Source organism: Sapajus apella, unplaced genomic scaffold (genome assembly GCF_009761245.1).
Source record: "Sapajus apella isolate SASKATOON/1434 unplaced genomic scaffold, GSC_monkey_1.0 scaffold175, whole genome shotgun sequence".
Lineage (NCBI taxonomy): Eukaryota > Metazoa > Chordata > Mammalia > Primates > Cebidae > Sapajus > Sapajus apella.
Window position 1 is genome coordinate 1,046,596 of NW_022437115.1, and position 20,758 is coordinate 1,067,353.

Here is a 20,758-nt window from a genome sequence, read left to right on the forward strand (position 1 = left end):
TTTTTTTGAGACGGAGTTTCGCTCTTGTTACCCAGGCTGGAGTGCAATGGCGCGATCTCGGCTCACCGCAACCTCCGCCTCCTGGGTTCAGGCAATTCTCCTGCCCCAGCCTCCTGAGTCGCTGGGATTACAGGCACGCGCCACCATGCCCAGCTAATTTTTGTATTTTTAGTAGAGACCGGGTTTCACCATGTTGACCAGGATGGTCTCGATCTCTTGACCTCGTGATCCACCTGCCTTGGCTTCCCACAGTGCTGGGATTACAGGCTTGAGCCACTGCGTCCGGCCTTTTTTTTTTTTTTGAGACAGAATCTTGCTCTGTTGCCCAGGCTGGAGTGCAGTGGCATGATCTCAACTCACTGCATCTTCCGCCTCCCAGGTTCAAGCAGTTCTCCTGCTTTAGCCTCCTGAGTAGCTGGGATTACCAGCGGGCACCATTATGCCTGGCTAGTGTTTGTGTATTTTTAGCAGAGACAGGGTTTCACCATGTTGGCCAGGCTGGTCTGGAACTCCTGACCTCAGGTGATCCGCCTACCTCGGTCTCCCAAAGTGCTGGGATGACAGGCATGAGCCACCATGCAGCCACCATCTCTACTAAAACTACAAAAATTAGCCGGGTGTGGTGGCACACCCCTGTAATCTCAGCTACTTGGGAGGCTGAGGCACAAGCATCGCTTCAACCCAGCAAGTGGAGGTTGCAGTCAGCCAAGATTGTGCCACTACAGTCTAGCCTGGGCAGCAGAGCAAGACTCTGTCTCCAAAAAAAAAAAAAAAAAAAAAAAAAAATGGACTGGAGTGGGAACTTGGGGCAGTGAGCACATTTCTGTTTCTCAGGCAGTTCTTGAACGCTTATTTGACAAATGCAATGCCAAGGACTACAAATAAAAAACTAACGAGGCCAGGCGCAATGTGGCTCATACCCTTAATCCTAGCATCTTGGGAGGCCAGGGCAGGAGGATTTCTGGAGCCCAGGAGTTTGAGGCTGCAGAGAGCTATGACTGTGCCACTGCACCCCAGCCTGTTGGACAGAGCAAAACCCTGTGTCAAAAAAAAAAGAAAAAAAGTGAGATAGGCTCTTCTCCTTGGGGCTCTTCTCCTCCTTCCCACAGCCTAGAGGAGGTGACAGAATAGGTGATCATATGTGCATGACATGTGGTACATGCTCTGGGGACATCTGTCCAGGGGACCATGTGTCCAGGAACAGACCCAGGGAAACCAGGCCAGGCGAGGAAGTGGAGGGAGGAGGGACCACCACTGACCTGTGTTCCACACAGAACTGAGCACTGCGTGGCTTTCTGTGAATCCTGGTTGAATGAAGGAGGTGTGAACATATGGAAAAAGAACCACAGGCTGCCCTGGAGTCAGCCAGCCCTGAGGGTGGGACCCAGGTTGCTCCTGCTGTGTCTCAGCAGCCGCAGGGGCCCTTGTCTCTGTTTCTCAGGGTCTTGGGCCTCTCCGGCCCCGTCTCATACTCAGCACATGGCCCACCTATGACTCAGCTCCATTCCCTGCACCTGACCCTGGCCACTCTGAGCTCCTGGTCTCAAGAGAAAAATAATCAGAGGCTGTTCCTGACCTGTCTAGGACCTGGGGAGAGCTAGCCAGGCTGATAGCACCCCTGGAGCTCAGATGGTGGGCAGGAAGGTTTTTAATCAGAGGGAATACTAATGAGATGACAACACTTGGTGTCTCTGACCAGATCATGGAGCATGAACGGGACTGGGAGAACCCAGTGAGGGAGAAGGGCTCTGGCAGTGGCCAGTGGAGCGAATACACAGGCCTCATGGTGCCCTGCACACAGGAGAAGGAAGCAGGTGGCCTGACGAGGTTGCTTAGCTGGCTTGGAGGTGCCTTCTGCCTGCTGCAGCTTAGTTGTGTTTCCTAATCGGTGGGGAGGTCTAGGAAGGGTGTGTATGTGCACGTGCGTGCATTTAAATAACAGCTCCATTGAGATGTAATTCACATAATATTAAAAAATCACCTCCTCGGCCAGGCATGGTGGCTCACGCCTGTAATCCCAACACTTTGGGAGACTGAGGTCGGGGGGATGGATCACTTGAGGTCAGGAGTTCAAGACCAGCCTGGCCAACATGGTGAAACCCCGTGTCTACTAAAAATAGAAAAATTAGCTGTGCGTGGTGGCGCACACCTATAATCCCAGCTACTTGGAGGGCTGAGGCAGGAGAATTGCTTGAACTCGGGAGGCAAAGGCTGCAGTAAGCCAGGATCACACCACTGCACTCCAGCCTGGATAACAGAGCGAGACTCTGTCTCAAAAAAAAAAAAAAAAATCACCTCCTCTCCATGTGCAATATTCATACCGTTTTACAACCATCACCGCAGTCCATTTTCAAACATTTTTATCACTACCCCTGCCAAAGAACGTCACGCCCACACACAGTCACTCCCCACCAGTGCCTAGAAGCCACCAGTCTGCTTTCTGACTCTATAGATTTGCCTATTCTGAATATTTCCTAGAAAGGGAATGAAGCACACAGGATGTGACCTCTGCACCTTGCTTCTTTCACTCAGCAGCATGTTTGCAGGCCCATCCCGGGCGTAGCAGGTGTCAGTACTTCCTTTTCATGGCTGAATAATATTCCATAGGAATAGCTCACACTTGGCTTATTCATGTGTCATTTGAGGGACATGAGGGTTGTTTCCGCTTTTTGGCCATTGTGAATAAAGCTGCTGTGAACATTTTGTGTTTGAGTTTTTGGACCTATGCCCCTGTTTCTCTGGATATGTATTTAGGAGTGGGTCATCTGGTCACTGTGTCTCATGTCACTCCTTTTGTGACAAGTGTCTAAGAAGGCTGCTGTCAGAAGCACTAACACAGAAGAATGTCATTGGCTCATTCCCTTCTTCATGCGTTCATTTGCTCTTTAATTCATTTATTCATCCATTCATCTATTCATCTGTCCACTCAGGACTATCTAGGGAACAGCCTCTGCCCAGCCAAGCAACTTCCAGGGAAGGGACCACCAGACAGGGCCCCTGCGTCTAAGAACCTTCCAGTCTCACAGGGAAACTCACCAGAGAGCCAGCATTTGCAAGAAGGGCACAATGGGGCAGTGCTGTGAAAGCATGAACCCTATGCATCTCCAACAGCAGGGATCAGGTAGTCACAGGCATCAGAGCAGCACCTACATGGCCCAACACCAGGCACCCACCACAGGACTTGTCACTATCCCCCGCCTGCCTTCCCCATCTGTCCCTGTCATGCCCATTCTGGAGGCCAGTCATCTGCCTCCTGATCTCACCTTGGCAGGGAGCATTCCTGACCCTCACCCTCCTGTGATCCAGGCTGTCTGTGCCACATCTGCCCAGGGCCATTGTAGTATGCTGAGCCCCTCCTGTCCCTCTCAAATGCCCTGGTTATGGATGCTGGCTCTGGTCAGTCTCCCTGGGACAGTGGGGGTCCTCAGAAGCCCTGGTTATGGATGCTGGCTCTGGTCAATCTCCCTGGGACAGTGGGGGTTCTCAGAAGCCCTGGTTATGGATGCTGGCTCTGGATGGTCTTGCTATGAGAATGACGGTCCTCACGGGCAGGGCTTCTGTCGGGCTGTCTCTCTTCCCTGGGCCTGGCTTGGCTGCGTCCAGATGGTGTTCCAGAGACACCTATGAGCGAGGGAGCACATAAGCAGATGCATGAGCGAGCCAAGGACTCCGGTTCACTGCTCCCCTCAGTGCCTCTGACCACAGCCCTGCCCTCCACCCACCCCAGGGAGCTGGGTCCTGACTGGCGCCTGTGTATGTCGGTGCAGGGTCGGGAAGCTAGTAGACAGCAGCATGGACATCCAGGCCATCCAGCTCCCTGCCCTGCAGTACCAGCACGAGAGGCGCGCCAGCGACTGGGCTGTGGACAGCAACCTCTGTGGGGCCATGGACCCCACCGACGGCATTGGTGCCCTCATCGAGGAGGAGCACACTGCTGTCACGCTCAACACCGGGGTGAGTGTCCTGGCGGGCAGGTGGGCAGTAGGGGAAGGGCAGTGACCCCAAACGCCTCGTGTGAGCCAATGCAGAGGAGAGACCGCGAGTTGGGAAATGGAGTCTGAGAGCGTCAGCACACCGGGCAGAGGGTGGGCAACAGCTCACACCTCATGGGTCGGCAAGGAGAAGGGATATGGAGCATTTGAATGGAGCAACTGGAATTTTTCACGTCCTAACTCGAGCACAGCACTCTGCTCAACAGGAGCTTTCCCAGTGCCCAGCTTTGTGTTGTTGAGGCTTTCCAGCAGCTGATGACGGGGCAGGGAGTTTGCTGCTCCCAGTTCACAGATAGGAAAGCAAGGCCTGGGCCAAAGTCACATGTGACAGAATGACAGAGCTCGGTCTGATCCCCGGTCGGCCTGAGCTCAAAGCCCTGTTGCTATCTGCCTCAGTGGACCAGGAAGGGATGAAGCTTGAGACAGTCAGGGTGGTGGGAAGGCTCAGCCATCTTTTCCTGTCACCTGTGTGGTGGTGTCTCCGTGTAGCAGCGGGAGGGCAGGGGATGGCAGCTGGTCCTCTACTGTCTTGAGACAATGAAACTATCCGAGCTGGGCACGGTGTTTCACACCCCTTATCCCAGCATATTGGGAAGCCAAGGCAGGCAGATCACTTGAGGTCAGGAGTTTGAGATCAGCCTGACCAACATGGCAAAACCCCCTGTACCAAAAATACAAAAATTAGTCAGGCATGGTGGCAGGCACCTGTAATCCCAGCTATTCGGGAGGCTGAGGCAGGAGAATCGCTTAAACCAGGAGTCCAAGGCTGCAGTGAGCCAAGATCACACCACTGCACTCCACCCCAGGTGACAGAGTGACCCTGTCTCAAAAATATAAAATAGTGTCTGCCTTGCCTCCATGGCCACTGTGAGGCTCCAGACACCAACGTGCAGGCCCAGTGGAGACCTGCAGAGTCTGCACAGGCAAGCCTGCCATGTGGTGCACTAAGCTCCTCCCACGCCCATTTCAACGCCCCGGGAGCGTATGGTGCAACCTCAGCTCCAGGGACCCAGGCTGAGGTTGCACCTCAGCCTACGGCAGCACACAGGGCAGCACTTGCTGTAGGTGGGCGGGGGTCAGGTGCTGGCTCCCAAACAGTGTCAGTGTCACCTGTGTCCTCTCTGCCACAGCTCACCCTGCACTGCCAGCAGTTCTGGGCCATGTTCCTGAAGAAGGCTGCATACAGCTGGCGTGAGTGGAAGATGGTGGCAGCCCAGGTCCTGGTGCCTGTGACCTGCGTCACCCTGGCCCTCCTGGCCATCAACTACTCCTCAGAGCTGTTCGATGACCCCATGCTGAGGCTGACCCTGGGCGAGTATGGCAGAACCGTCGTGCCCTTCTCGATTCCTGGGACCTCCCGGTTGGGTCAGCAGCTGTCAGAGCATCTGAAAAACTCACTGCAGGCTGAGGAACAGGAGCCCCGGGAGGTGCTCGGTAAGGGGGGTCCCGGGAGCTGGGGGCGAGTCATGTGGCCAGTTCAGCTTCCTGACTGCAGGAGCATCGACCTTTGGGGAGGATGGTTCTTGGCTGTTCTGGCTGCAGTCCTGACTTCGCCCCACTGCATCATGATCATCAAACATGCCCAAAACATTGCTGATGTCCCCTGGGTGGCAGATCTTGGCACTGTGTCAGGGGAAGCGCCCTAGGGATGCCAGAGACACAGGCATGGCACTGGGGCCAGGCTCTCTCAGGCGCCCCTTGACTGAAGCTGTGTCAGGATCATTCACAGGCAAAATACAGAAGCATAATGACTTCACAATACCTTTGCTTTGTGACAGTGCTGGCCACAGTGTACCTTCGTGTGACAGGGTGTTTTCTCCCAACATCTTAAAACTCACAGTTCTCAGCCGGGCTCAGTGGCTCACACCTGCTATCCCAGCACTTTGGGAGGCTGAGGTGGGCGGATCACTTGAGGACACGAGTTTGAGACCCAGTCTGGCCAATGTGGCAAAACTCTGTCTCTACTAAAATACAAAAATTAGCTGGGCGTGGTGGTGGGCGCCTGCAATTGCAGCTACTCTGGAGGCTGAGACAGGAGAATCGCTTGAACCCGGGAGGTGGAGGCTGCAGTCAGCTGAAATTGCGCCATGCACTCCAGCCTGGGCAACAGAGCAAGACTTTGCCTCAAAAAAGAAAAAAAAAAAAGTCTTGGTAGTCACAGTTGGATACAGCCCCAGGCTCAGAACAGGACACTGTGCTCTGATTAATGGAAACTGCTGGAAGGTTTTCTCATTTTGCAGCTCCCTTCCCGGTTCCTGACCAGCATTCGAGGTTCCGCATACTGAATGATGACGAAACCTTGGCAGAAATTAGGCTCTTCTTAGGAGGAGGGTGACACGGCAGGCAGCTTGGAGGATGCCGGCCCCACTGCACTGGGTCCCTGATCAGCCACACGCAGATGGTGGCGGCTGCCTGTGTGTTGCCTCCTCCTGTGTCGCCTGACTCTGCCATTGCTCCCCAGGTGACCTGGAGGAGTTCTTGATCTTCAGGGCCTCTGTGGAGGGGGGCGGCTTTAATGAGCGGTGCCTCGTGGCAGTGTCCTTCAGAGACATGGGAGAGCGCACAGTCACTGCCTTATTCAACAACCAGGCGTACCACTCCCCGGCCACCGCCCTGGCCGTCGTGGACAACCTTCTGTTCAAGCTGCTGTGCGGGTCTCACGCCTCCATCGTGGTCTCTAACTTCCCCCAGCCCCGGAGTGCCCTGCAGGCCGCCAAGGACCAGTTCAACGAGTATGTGTGCTGCCCGTCCAGCCTGGCCACACCCCCCAGGATCAACTGCCCTGGGCACTGCCACAGGCCCATAGATAGAGCATTGTGTCTGCCCTCCCAGAGCCCCTGGGTCTGGTGGGGGACCCCTGCCATGTCCCTCCCCTGTCCACAACCCCCACTCCCTGTGACAGCAGATCAGCTGTGGGCCGTCCCATGCACTGCGGTTCTTACGGGGACCCCTGAGGGCTCGGCAGGCAGCCCTGCCTTCTCCTCCCATATCCACCTGGCTCCTGCCGGCCACTGTCCTTGCTCCGCACTGCTCTTTCCTGTGGTGTGATGCGGTGTGGCCGCGCCCCAAGACGGTGCCCACTGGCAAGGACTCAGGTGGCTGCACGTCAGGAACCTGTCATGCCATTGTGGGCTGGGCTGCCCCCATCCCAGCCAGAGCCCCAGAGCTCCAGGGAGCACCCAGAGGAGGCCAAAAATTCTGTTAATTTCAGATTCGCCATTCCTCCTCAGGGCAGTGTGGTCTCCACTCACATTCCAGGCTAGGCCTAATCCTGGAGATGTCCGTGTCCCAGCTTCTGGCTCCATCCCTGCCCCCAAAGCAGAAAAGCAGCGGCCCTCGATCTGCTCTCCTTACTGTAAACTCAGGATCTTAGAATGACGCACAGAGGACGGGAGAGGCTTTCCCTTTGCCATACTCCAGGAGAAGGAGGCAGGGCTCAGAGCCTCCACACCTGGGCAGGGTTGCCACTGGGCAGCGGTGGGGCTGAGTGTTGGGCGGGGGTGATGAGTGAGAGCCACACTGCCATCGCCATAGTCAGCACTAGAAGTTTAGAGGAACTGTTCTCCAGGGGGCGGGTTTCCCTGGTGCAGAGCCATGGTGCTCGTGCTCTCCCATAAGCCCCTTTGGTGGCTGGGCTGCTGCCCTGCACGCCTCGGGCAGTGATAACTGAGACCCCAACCTTTCCTGCTGCCCAGATGTGCTGTGCTCTGTCCCTGACCTTCCCTGTCCCCTGCAGGGGCCGGAAGGGATTTGACATTGCACTCAACCTGCTCTTCGCCATGGCATTCTTGGCCAGCACATTCTCCATCCTGGCAGTCAGTGAGAGGGCCGTGCAGGCCAAGCATGTGCAGTTTGTGAGCGGAGTCCATGTGGCCACTTTCTGGCTTTCCGCTCTGCTGTGGGACCTCATCTCCTTCCTCATCCCCAGTCTGCTGCTGCTGGTGAGCACAGAGGTTACTGGCTCCATTCCCCTGCAGACCACACGGTGCTTGCTCTGGGGACCCCTGTGCAGAACCAGAACCAGCCAGGAGCCTAGGCTGGCAACTCAGCCCAACTCCAGGAGGATGGCTCGAATACCCTGGCGGCTGCCACCTCGCCTCCTCCCTGCATCCCAGCCTCTGCCCTCCACGCATGGTTACAGCTCCCAGCACAAGGGGATAAGGGGAAACTGGAGCAGAGTGGGTCCTGGGGCTGAAGCCACCACAGGGGGACAGACATGGCCTGTGGGGCTGATGGGCATAGGCTGGTTGACTGGAAGGGGTCTGAGGACCTCTAAATGCTCCTCTCACCCCCGTCCCTACTATGAGCTGCTCGCAGCTTGGCGTGCACGGCAGTGCCTCCCTGTGCCGCCGCAGGTGGTGTTCAAGGCCTTCGATGTGCGTGCCTTCACGCGGGATGGCCACATGGCCGACACCCTGCTGCTGCTCCTGCTTTACGGCTGGGCCATCATCCCTCTCATGTACCTGATGAACTTCTTCTTCTCCGGGGCGGCCACCGCCTACACAAGGCTAACCATCTTCAACATCCTGTCAGGCATCGCCACCTTCCTGATGGTCACCATCATGCGCATCCCAGGTGGGTGCCTGGAGACTACCCCCAACCCCTATGGCCACCCTTGGAGCCACTCTGCCCAGACAGGGAGGCACCAGCCACAGCCAAGGCAGGACTCAAGCACTGGGCCCAGCTCATGCTCACCAGCCCCTCTGCCCCAGCTGGCCCTGCTCGGCCAGCCACAGCTGGTGGACACGTGTCTGCAGGGTCCTTGCCCTACGCAAAGCCAGCAGGGGCATCCCTGGGAGGTGCCCCCTCACTCTGCACAGCATGGTGAAGGCCCTGTGCCGGCCCTGACCAGGCCTGTCCTGGAGGTGGGTATGGTGTGCCTCCAAGTGTGGACTGACCTTACCTCCTCACTGCAGCTGTAAAACTGGAAGAACTTTCCAAAACCCTGGATCACGTGTTCCTGGTGCTGCCCAACCACTGTCTGGGGATGGCAGTCAGCAGCTTCTACGAGAACTACGAGACGCGGAGGTACTGCACCTCTTCCGAGGTCGCTGCCCACTACTGCAAGAAATACAGTGAGTGTCCCAGCCCCTCCTTCAGTTCCAGCCATCAGCAGCCCCCGCATCCTCAGGACGTGGTCGCTGCAGAGGGGCCTCCCAGGGCAGGGGCTCCTCTGTGTCTGAGTGGCCTGGGCTGGCGCGTTCCTCTGTAAGGAGCCACCCTGCCTCCCTTGGTAGCCCCTTCACACCCGCTCGCTCCTGGGCACTGTGCCTGAGCTCCCACTCTCCCATCTGCCTCAGTGTCTGGCCATCTGTAAAACGGAACCACAGACCAGGGTTTCACAGCAGAAATGAATCCCCCATGCCTCAAGGGAGGACGCTTCCTGCCTCTTCCAGCTCCTGGTGGCTCCAGGCATCCTGGACTCCTGGCCGCAGCCTCCTCCCGGACTGATCTCTGTTTCCATCCTAGCATGGCAGCCCCTGTCTGTGTCTCAAATCTCCTTCTGCCTTTCTCTTAAAAGAACACTTGCTCTTGGGTTTCAGGCCCACCTAATCCAGTGTTTCACCTTAAGATCTTACTCATCACATCTTCAGAGACCCTGTTTCCAAGCAAGATCACAACCCACGTTCAAGGGGACAGGACTTGGACCTGTCCTGTGGGGCCTCCTCAGCCCCTCACTCACCGCTCTGTGCTTGTAATGGTCTCCGTCCTGGCCATGAGGAGGTTCGGGGTTCCCACAGACCCTTTGCTTCTCAGGCGGGCCGTCCCTACCCTGGGCCTGCCGGGTTGCTTATGGGATTGCATTGGATTGTTACATGCCTGGCCCCTCTCTGAGCCACGGTGCCTTGAGAGGCAACCACGACCTACTCACCTTCACAATTCCCTGACTCAGGGATGCAGGGCTATGAGCGGGTATCCAGGGTTCCCCCATGGAAGAGACCCTGTTTGCAGGTGCCTTGAGCACCTTGGGGAGGGGAGTAGGGACTGGGAATCTAAGAGGGGAAGTGGGTGAGCCAGGCCTCGGAGCATAGTGACTCCCTTGCCCGGCAGACATCCAGTACCAGGAGAACTTCTATGCCTGGAGCGCTCCAGGGGTCGGCAGGTTCGTGGCCTCCATGGCCACCTCAGGATGCGCCTACCTCATCCTTCTCTTCCTCATCGAGACCAACCTGCTGCAGAGACTCAGGGGCATCCTCTGTGTCTTCCGGAGGAGGCGGACACTGGTGAGTGGCTCCAGGAGTCCGGGACGCTGGCAGATGTTCCCCACCCCTCTGCTTGGGTCCATCATGACCCAGGGCAGCCTCCACCTCCCTCTCCACCAGGTAGCTCCTACACCAGGCAGCCTCCCACTGTGTGGCCTCAGCACCCACCAGCACTCACAGCCAGGGCAGGGCATAGCCCTTGCTGCTCATGAGGACTGTCGAGTTCTGAGCCTCTGCCGAGGAGTCAGCCCAGGGCCATCCTGCTAAGCAGAGGTGGTGCTCAGGGACACCCAGTGCCCAGAGGAGGGGGACGTGGGGCCAAGGGGTCATCCACGTGTTTATTGAAAATGTTCTTTTTTTTCAGGTCTCTGTCCCCTCCCTCAAACAAACAAAACCAAACCTGTTGATGATGCATTGCACATACAGCTTAGCCGAGGGGGAATTTGCTTTTTTAAAACAGTCAGACTTCTCTAAAAAGGGATCTCTCTCCATGTGTTAAAATCTTTGGCCAGAGATGGTGGCTCACACCTGTAATCCTAGCACTTCAGAAGGCCCAGGTGGGCAGATCACCTGAGGCCAGGAGATCAAGACCCCCTAGCCAACATCGTGAGACCCTATCTCTTCTAAAAAGTTTTAAAAATTAGCCGGGCATGATGGTACACACCTGTAGTCCCAGCTACTAGGGAGGCTGAGACAGGAGGCTTAAGCCTGGGAGGTCCAGGCTGCAGTAAGCCATCATTGCACCACTGCATTCCAGTGGGTGACAGAGCAAGACCCCATCTCTAAATTTGAAGACAAAACTCTTACCTTAAGGCTGTGCATGGTGGCTCATGCCTATAATCCCAGCACTTTGGGAGGCTGAGGTGGATGGATCACCAAAGGTCAGGAGTTTGAGACCAGCCTGGCCAACATGGTCAAACCCCATCTCTACTAAAAATACAAAAATTAGCCAGGCATGGTGGTGCACACCTGTAATCCCAGCTGCCACTTGGGAGGATGAGGCAGGAGAATCACTTGAACCTGGGAGGCTGAGGCTGCAGTGAGCCAAGATCATACCACTACACTGCAGCCTGGGTGACAGAGTGAGACTCTATCTCAAAAAAAATTAAAATTATTTTAAAAATCTTATTTTAGGCCAGGCATGGTGGCTTACGCCTGTAATCCCAGCACTTTGGGAGGTCAAGGCGGGCAGATCACATGAGGTTGGGAGTTCAAGACCAGTCTGACCAACATGGAGAAACCCCATCTCCACTAAAAATTCAAAAATAGCCGGGCATGGTGGCACATGCCTGTAATCCCAGCTACTCGGAGCCTGAGACAGGAGAATCACTTGAACCTGGGAGGCGGAGGTTGCGGTGAGCCGAGATTGCACCACTGCACTCCAGCATGGGCAACAAGAGCAAAACCGCATCTCAAAAAAAAAAATCTCATTTTATATTCCCCAGCAGAGATTTAGGATTTTTCTCCATGAGTCCCACACAGTTCTTTTTCCTCTGATAGTTTATGTCTCCTGAATGCTAGTTTAGCCCAGTAAGACCACGGTGTCTTCTGGTAAAAGGTCTGAGTCACACCTGTGGGGCCTGAGATGGAGACAAGAAGCCTTGGAGGCCTTAGTCCCACCAGACCTCCCACATCCACCCCTGCCCCTTCCTTCTCCACAGAAGCCGCCTTGCGGCTGAGTTCATGCATGTGGTCTTTGTCTTGGTCAATCAGACAGAATTGTACACTCGGATGCCTGTGCTTCCTGAGGACCAAGATGTGGCAGATGAGAGGACCCGCATCCTGGCCCCCAGTTCGGACTCCCTGCTCCACACACCTCTGATTATCAAGGAGCTCTCCAAGGTACCTTTGCAATTTGGGGTGGGGTCCTTCCCTCCAGGTGCCTACCTGACTGTCCCTGGGGTCCAACCCTGTTCCTGGAAGTTCGCAGGGCTTAGGCTCAGGCAGCTCTGCTCTGCGTCCAAGGCTCCACATTCCTTGTTCTCTGCTGGGTGCCTGCAGGTGTACGAGCAGCGGGTGCCCCTCCTGGCCGTGGACAGGATCTCCCTCGCAGTGCAGAAAGGGGAATGCTTTGGCCTTCTGGGCTTCAACGGAGCTGGGAAGACCACGACTTTCAAAATGCTGACTGGGGAGGAGAGCCTCACTTCTGGGGACGCCTTTGTCGGAGGTCACAGCATCAGCTCTGATGTTGGGAAGGTAGGTGCAGCCAGGGAGGCTCTGAAGGGGTGAGGCAGGCATGGCTGGAGGGGGCACCCTGGAGGCAGGGACGGAGGGACACTGTCCCCAAACAGCTGCTGCATCTGTGGCTGGCAGTGGGCCCAGCACATGCCTGCGGACAGCGAGACAAGGTAATGAGCTAAGCTAAGCTTTGCCAGAACTAGGCAGGTGATGGGAGGGGAGAGAGATAGGTGCCAACATTCATGAGCCCGGAAAGATGCTTTCAGCAGTGACAGCCGCCTTTGTGCAGAGGCCATTCTGTGTCCAGGCAGCTCAGGTGTGGGTTTAGAGGCCTTGCTGAGTGAAGGAACCGAAGGCCCAGGGCCTGCTCCCAGTTTTCCCACGTCAAGCTGAATCCCACCAGCTCCCCTGCAGAAGAAGGAAGACCAGAGGCAGCCCTCCTGCACCCCTCTGCGGGGCCTGCATGGGAGGTTGAGTGTGCTGAGCAAAGCAGGGGAAATGGAAGGCGGAGCCTGAACCTGAGAAGTGGCGGTGGAGTCCCCTTCTGAGCTCACAGCAGGGGGTCCTGGACAGCGGAGGCCCCTGGCCAAAGCACACGCAGGCCCTCTCTGGAGGAAAGCCTCATGCTAGGCTGCAGACCCCCCCATAGAGTGTTCCAGGGCTTAGAGGTGATACAACAAATAAACAGAGGAGTTAGCACCATGGCTGGAAGCCACAGACACAGGCCCCGTGGGGCACACACAGGCGTTACATCCGTAGCACCAGGCCAGATTATAAAAGTTTATGAAATCACTATCTACCAAAATCAATGACGCCATTAAAAATCTATGCAAGGGGCCAGGCACAGTGGCTCACAGCTGTAATCCCAGCACTTTGGGGGCCAAGGCAGGTAGATCACAAGGTCAGGAATTTGAGACCAACCTGGCCAACATGGTGAAATCCCATCTCTACTAAAAATACTAGTTAGCTGGGTGTGCTGGTGCATGCCTGTAGTCCTAGCTACTTGGGAGGCTGAGACAGGAGAATCACTTGAACCCAGGAGGCAGAGGATGAGATGAGCCGAGATTGTGCCACTGCACTCCAGCCTGGGTGACAGAGTGAGACTCTGTCTCAAAAAAAGAAAAAGAAAAAAAGATTTTGGAAGCCTGAGGACCCCAAGGGAAGAAGGTCAAGAAAAAGAAATCCAGTCTCTGGATTCCACAAACCCAGGCACTCCTGCCCCCCACCAGCTGCCAAAGGTGGCTAAGCAGACAGCAGCAGGCATATCCTAGTTCTGCTGGGCATGGTCACTTGCACAGAGAACAGTGCTGCACCATCTTACCAAGCAGTGCCCACCCCAGAGGTGCTGCCCACAAATCTCTCTTAGAAGGAGAAGAAAGGGTCCTAGCACATGAGATGTCCCAGGCGTGAGCAAGTAGGCAGCCAGCTCTGAGTCTGCCTCTATGTAAAGTTTGTGTAGTAGTCATGGCATGTAATCCATGAGGCCATTCTTGTACCACCTAACCCCAAGGCTGCCTGTCCTGGACCAGGCTCTGGGAGTAGCTTTGGGAGCCTCCCTGCGTCAGCCACATCCTTCCTGGGTCCATGTTCCAAGAGCTTCCACTGTAAGCAGCCACAAGGGCCTGTGCACAGCTCCAGCATCCCCCTGTGCCGAGACCAGCTTGGTCGTGAAGACCCCAACCCAGGCGCTGCTGAAGGAAATAAGAAACAGACACAAGGATAGACTGCAGAGTGGGCTCAGGGGGCTAACAGCATTCTGAGCCGAGAGCCCAGAGCAGACTCTGACCCACGTATTTATTCTTTGTGAGCTGTGTTTTTTCACAGAATAAAGATAAACTAAGCAGGCAGATAGTGCCTGTTCTCAACTAATTAAAGATAAACTAGAAAGCATTCTTTACAAGGGAGCAATGGGGGCTAAGTCACACATCTATGTTTAAAGAACTGGTTTAGCTAGTGCATGACCTATATATACTGTCTACTATTTTTAGAATGCACTGAGCAGTTTTCCACCTGGGGACAGCTCGGTGTTTCTTGCTGTCATTCTCAGTGAACAGTATAACCCATCACACACATCAAGACCTGTCCCCCTCACCCCTACACACACACACACACACACACACACACACACACACGCACGCACACACGCACACACACGCTGGCAGGGACCACAGACAGGCGCAGAGGTGGGCACCTCAAGGGTAGTCCCTATGGTCCTCTGGAGGAAAGAGGCTTCCCTCTGACTCACTTCCCTCCCCGGCTATGCTCTGACCCCAGGTGCGGCAGCGGATCGGCTACTGCCCACAGTTTGATGCCTTGCTGGACCACATGACTGGCCGGGAGATGCTGGTCATGTATGCTCGGCTCCGGGGCATCCCTGAGCGCCACATTGGGGCCTGCGTGGAGAACACTCTGCGGGGCCTCCTGCTGGAGCCACACGCCAACAAACTGGTCAGGACGTACAGGTGCACCCCCCAAGCCTGGCCCCTGCGACCAGAAGAGCCCTGGCCCTTCCCAGACTGGATTCACAGTCAGGGTCCCCATAGCATAGAGCTGGGAGTGACCACACAGGTCAGTGGCCAGAGCTCCTGCTTGTGGCTCCAGGATGGAGCTGGGATTTGGTGTCGTGATCCAGGTAGTTCCACGTAGGAGAGAGACTGCCCTGACAGCTCCTGTCACCTAGGGACAAAGCCAGCAGCAGGAGATGCCAGGGTCCCTGGCAGGCCTTTCCTAGGTGCTGGCAGATGTGCTGTGTGGGTGTGTGCACCGGGCCCCTAGACACAGCGTTCTCTGAGGTCTCCAGCTGTATGCGATGGGCTCTCCAGATGCACACAGCTCCTTCCTCTTCACTAGGGCTGTTCTGTGATTGCTGGGTGTGGGCCTCTTCAGGGATACGGGCCTCGACTGGGATACGGGAGCCAATGCTAACTCTCAGCCTTATTCCCCCACCTGGCACTCGCCTGCCCCTAGTGGTGGTAACAAGCGGAAGCTGAGCACTGGCATCGCCCTGATTGGAGAGCCTGCTGTCATCTTCCTGGACGAGCCATCCACTGGCATGGATCCCGTGGCCCGGCGCCTGCTCTGGGACACTGTGGCACGAGCCCGTGAGTCCGGCAAGGCCATCGTCATCACCTCCCACAGGTAGAGCCTGGGTCTGTGGTCACTGGAAGTTTCAGAACTGAGTGGGCTGTGGAGGAGCCAGGTGGCCACACTCTGATCATGGGTATCAGGAACGGCCTGATCAGGGTACCAACCCCCCTTCCTGTCTGCACGAGCCTTTGGCACTCCCAGCCCTGTCTCAGGCCCCGCCCTCTCCCCAGCATGGAGGAGTGTGAGGCCCTGTGCACCCGGCTGGCCATCATGGTGCAGGGGCAGTTCAAGTGCCTGGGCAGCCCCCAGCACCTCAAAAGCAAGTTTGGCAGCGGCTACTCCCTGCGGGCCAAGGTCAGGAGTGAAGGGCAGCAGGAGGCGCTGGAGGAGTTCAAGGCCTTCGTGGACCTGACCTTTCCAGGTGTGTCCCAGCCCTGGCAGCCCCACACTGGGTGGGCCCTGGGACCCTGTCTAGGCCTCTCCCATCTGCTGTGAGACGTGTCTGTGCCTTACCCTGCCATGTCCCATCTCCTCGATCCCTGGGACAAGGATCGCAGTGCCGAGCACCCAGGCACCCTCCCTGATCCTCCAGCCCAGCCCTCACAGCCACGCCATCTCTCCTTGCAGGCAGCGTCCTGGAAGATGAGCACCAAGGCATGGTCCATTACCACTTGCCAGGCCAAAATCTCAGCTGGGCGAAGGTGAGGCAGTCCCTAAGGCCCCAGTGGGTGCTTGTGGGGCTAGGCGACGTCCCTCCAGGGGTCTCTCTGTCTGTGGCAATTCCAGGCTCTTTCGACACAGGAGTTACCTTCTATTTCTCCTCTAACACTCACCCCGATGCTTGCTGGTTTGGGGGGTTTATATTCAAAATATCAGTGGCAAAAGGAATTCAATGTAAAACAGGAAACGGGCCGGGATGGTGGCTCATGCCATAAATCCATCACTTTGGGAGGCCAAGGCGGGAGAATCCTTTAATCCTGAGAGTTCTAGACCAGCCTGGGCAACATAGACCATGTCTCTACAAAATTTTAAAAATTAGCCAGTATCATGGTTGGTGCATGCCTGTAGTCCCAGCTACTCGGGAGGCGAAGGTGGGAGGATTGCTTGAGCCTGGGAGTTCAAGACTGCAGTGAGCTATGATCGTGCCACTGCACTCCAGCCTGGGCTCCAGAGCAAGACTCTGTCTCTAAAAAAAATAAAATATAGAAAAAGAAAACAAAGAAACTGACTCAGAAAGGGAACATCACTGGTTCAAGGTTGTACTCTGAGCTGGGAGCAGCGCCAGGAGGAGGCTGGGCCCCGTTCCTGCTGGCTCATACATAGCCAGCTTCCTCTCCTTGCAAGCACAGTGACCTTGCAGGGCTGACTTCTCTGGGGCTGGGCAGTGGTAGGATTGTGGGTGCCTCACCAGCCCCTACTGCCCGAGGACTCCCAAGTCTCTCAGAGGAGCCTGGGCCCTGGCCTGTCCTACCAGTGACTTTTCTGCTCCCCAAAGGTTTTTGGTATCCTGGAGAAAGCCAAGGAAAAATACAGCGTGGATGACTACTCCGTGAGCCAGATCTCGCTGGAGCAAGTCTTCCTGAGCTTCGCCCACCTGCAGCCGTCCGCCACAGAGGAGGGGCGATGAGGGTTGCGGCTGCCTCGCCGCCAGGCAGGGACAGGACAGGCGAGCAGGACCCAGCGTGCATCCTCTCCCTCCAAGTTTATCTCATCCTTTATTTTTAATCACTTTTTTCTATGATGGATATGGAAAAAATCAAGGCAGTATGCACAGAATGGACGAGGGCAGCTGGGCCTTCATGTCCGGGGTGAGCATGCGCGTCTCCACGTCTGAAGGCAGACCCTGGAGTCCACCTTCCCAGAGCTGGAGCGGGCCGGGCAGTCTTTGGGGCGAGCTCTGGGGTCTCTGGGTGGAATCTGAAGGCAGACCCTGGAGTCCACCTTCCCAGAGCTGGAGCGGGCCGGGCAGTCTTTGGGGCAAGCTCTGGGGTCTCTGGGTGGAGTCTGAAGGCACACTCTGGAGTCCACCTTCTCAGAGCTGGAGCGGGCCGGGCAGTCTATGCGGGCCGGGCAGTCTGTGCCGGCAAGCTCCCATGGTCTCTGGATGGAGAGCTGTCCCAGGAAGGGCCGTAGCTGAGCTGGGGGTTTGAGTTTTTCCAGGCGCTCCCTGGAGACAGGACTTAGTAAGTTGTCCACGTTTACACATGACACTAATCTCCCCTGGGGAGGAAGCGGGAAGCCAGCCAGGATGAACTGAAGTGCAGCCCGGCGGCCGCCAGGAATGGACCATGCACATCACTGTCGGTGGAGGGAAGCTGCTGTGGTTAGGTGCTGGGTCCTTAGCATCCGGTGCAGCCTGGGCCTCCTGGAGGTGCTGCTCTTTAGAGCATGGTGGCCGCGGCGGAGCCGGGCATCGTCCCACAGCATCTCCTAGAAGCAGCCGGCATGGGAGGGAAGGTGGCCAGGCTCGAAGCACAGTCTCTGATCCCAGTACTGCACCCTCAGGAAGTCGCCTGCCCCGGGACAGGCAGGGACCACCCCAATGGCTGGGTGGCTGTCACAAGGACACACTGAACACATTGTGACCATCCAGAAAATAAAGGCTGAGGAGACACAGTCACGGTCTGTGAGTCACACATGAGAGGGGGCATGGGGCTCAGTGGCTCACCCACAATCTAGACACAAGGCTCTCCTTTCACGTTTCAAGCACACAAATGTGGGATGTCGTTTCTCCCAGAAGGGATCACATGCAGAGAATAGGAGTTGAAGGAACAGGTCCAGATCACAAAAGGAAAAAGCCATTTAAATGCCCAGTGATGGGCCCTTAGTCTGCAGTCAAGAGGAGTGGGTGGGGCTGTGTGGGAGGCACAGGCTGGGTGGGAGAGAGGCTGATGGCACCAGGGTCCCCCATGGGTGGGCATTCAGCCATTTCCCGGGAATTCCTCTTCATTAGCTCCCTTTTTGTTTATTTATTGAAACAGAGCCTTGCTTTGTTGCCCAGGCTGGAGTGAAGTGGCACCATCTTGGCTCACTGCAACCTCTGCCTCCCGGATTCAAGCAATTGTCCTGCCTCAGCCTCCCTAATAGCTGGGATTACACGCACCTGCCACCATGCCCAGCTAATTTTTGTATTTTTAGTAGAGATGGGGTTTTGCCATTTTGGCCAGCCTGGTCTTGAACTTCTGACCCCAGGTGACCCACCAGCCTTGGCCACCCAAAGTGCTGGGATTACAGGCATTAGCCACTGTGCCCAGCCCCTTTGAATTTATGCACTGTTTTGTATTTTGTTTTTGGAGACAGCATCTTGCTCTGTTGCTCCGGTTCGAGTGCAGTGATGTCATCATAGTTCATTGCAGCCTCAAATACCTTGCTTGGCTCATGCAATCCTCCTGCCCCAACCTCCCAAGTGGCTGGGACTATGGACACATGCCCCCATTCATGGCTAATTTTTTTTTTTAGTATACACGGGGTCTCACCACGTTAGCTAGGTTGCTCCCAAACTTCTGACCTCAACTGATCCACCTGCCTCAGCTCCCCAAAGTGCTGGGATTACAGGCATGAGCCACCAAGCCCGGCCACTGCAGTATTATTTCTTGGGGTTTTCTAAAACTGATTTGAATCTCTGCATTTTACATTCCCTTAGAATTCAGAGTGTTAGAAAAGACTTGTTTTCATCACGTTGGCTCATTTGGGATAATTTCAAGTCTGTGTTTTTATCTGTCTCTGGAAGTTTCCAAAGCTGCAGATAGTCTCCAGTAGCTCTTTTATTCCATTTTAACTTCTGCCATCTAGTTCCATGTTACAAAAAATATGTTTGGGGGTGTTTAGGCCACAGCCACCCCTATGTGTGTCCAAAAGGTCTGAAATGGGCCCTTCTGGCCCCACAGCCTGTCAGCAGGGGCAGTGGCCTCTAGGTCAGGCCTAGAGCTAGGAAGAGGGACAGAGGTCAGTGCACAAGACCACCTGGCCCCATGCTCATGCCCACAGCCCTTCTGCAGGGCGTCCTTGGGCTTGTTTTCAAGCCCATGTGATAGAGATTTGGGAATGTGTCACTTCTATAATACCCTAAAAAGGGGTTGGGGAGAGCATACAGGACTGAGGGTGCAGCCCACGTGAGGCACACACCTGTGAGGCCAGACTGAGTGGACAGGACACACACAGGAGGCGCCACCCTCCTCAGCAGCATGCTGCCAGCACCAGCAGGGGTCTTTAGGTGAGGACTGGCATGACTAGAATGCCTTCTTAGGAAAATGATCTGCAGCTGAGGCTGCTGCTGCACAGGGACTGGGAAGGGCAGGGGCACTCAGGGTGTCTGTGGCAGGGGCCCAAGGCTGCACCCAAGCCTGGAGCTTGGGTGACCTGAGGACCAGCAGGAAGGGCCCATCTGGCATCCAAGGGGCATCCTCAAGGCACTGGAAACTCAGTTCTGGGGCTGGGTCACTAGGGGTGCCCTAAGGAGCCTGGGACTGAAGCCTCAGGACCCCACCCTGGCTGGTTTTTGTCTGAGCTGTGGCAGTTCCCAGCCTACAGAAGGGCAGGTGAAAGGGCCAGGGGTCCAGGGATAGGAGAAACTGGCCCTTCCATGCTCCACCTTAGACCACAGGGGCTCAAGCATTCTCTAGGGACACTGTCCGGGAACAACTGTGGCATCCAACAGGGTCGACTCCTGCCCTGCTCCCAGTTCAGCCTAAAGTCAGACCTGAGACGAGGTTTTGACTTCATTGCTCTGCCTGGCCTGGCGCACGCCTCCCGTGAGCAAACAGCCCAGGGGCCAAAATCCAGGCCTTGGAAAAGCTGGCATCTTCTGTTCTCCAGGGCGGCCCAGCACAACAGCACAGCTCAAGTGACAGCACCCAGAACCCAGAGAGGGTAAGACTTCGCTGTGTAGGCGGGCCAGGCCAAGCCCCTCCACTGCTGTCACAGGTTTACAGTGGAGCAGAGTGGCAGGCTGGCTACAGGCAGCCCAGGCCACAGGTCAGGGGACCCACACCAGGCCACAGGAACAGGCTTGCTGCAGGTATCAGAAAACCCAAGGTCAGGCCGGGCGCGGTGGCTCAAGCCTGTAATCCCAGCACTTTGGGAGGCTGAGGCAGGTGGATCACGAGGTCAAGAGATCGAGACCATCCTGGTCAACATGGTGAAACCCCGTCTCTACTAAAACTACAAAAAATTAGCTGGGCATGGTGGCGCGTGCCTGTAGTCCCAGCTACTCAGGAGGCTGAGGCAGGAGAATTGCCTGAACCCAGGAGGCGGAGGTTGCGGTGAGCCGAGATCGCGCCATTGCACTCCAGCCTGGGA

The 20,758-nt window shown here is 56.1% G+C and overlaps 1 protein-coding gene and 1 long non-coding RNA gene across 4 annotated transcripts in view; both read left to right on the plus strand.

The window, feature by feature from the left end:
* Window positions 1–18,077, plus strand: part of LOC116542923 (ATP-binding cassette sub-family A member 3) — a 71,808-nt gene extending 53,731 nt beyond the window's left edge. For all 3 annotated transcript variants that reach the window (XM_032268149.1, XM_032268150.1, XM_032268151.1), the window contains 14 exons: window positions 3,768–3,954; window positions 5,123–5,426; window positions 6,454–6,724; window positions 7,729–7,933; window positions 8,348–8,567; window positions 8,909–9,067; window positions 10,044–10,216; window positions 11,909–12,037; window positions 12,197–12,391; window positions 14,648–14,835; window positions 15,341–15,511; window positions 15,691–15,881; window positions 16,088–16,161; window positions 16,956–18,077. In XM_032268149.1, coding sequence (XP_032124040.1) covers window positions 3,768–3,954; window positions 5,123–5,426; window positions 6,454–6,724; window positions 7,729–7,933; window positions 8,348–8,567; window positions 8,909–9,067; window positions 10,044–10,216; window positions 11,909–12,037; window positions 12,197–12,391; window positions 14,648–14,835; window positions 15,341–15,511; window positions 15,691–15,881; window positions 16,088–16,161; window positions 16,956–17,087 — 2,599 coding nt within the window. In that variant the 3' untranslated portion in view covers window positions 17,088–18,077. The remainder of the gene's footprint in view (window positions 1–3,767; window positions 3,955–5,122; window positions 5,427–6,453; window positions 6,725–7,728; window positions 7,934–8,347; window positions 8,568–8,908; window positions 9,068–10,043; window positions 10,217–11,908; window positions 12,038–12,196; window positions 12,392–14,647; window positions 14,836–15,340; window positions 15,512–15,690; window positions 15,882–16,087; window positions 16,162–16,955) is intronic.
* Window positions 18,078–18,752: 675 nt separating this feature from the next.
* LOC116542894 overlaps window positions 18,753–20,758 on the plus strand; it is a 2,867-nt gene continuing 861 nt past the window's right edge. The window contains exon 1 of the long non-coding RNA XR_004265401.1: window positions 18,753–20,494. This is a non-coding gene — a long non-coding RNA (uncharacterized LOC116542894). The remainder of the gene's footprint in view (window positions 20,495–20,758) is intronic.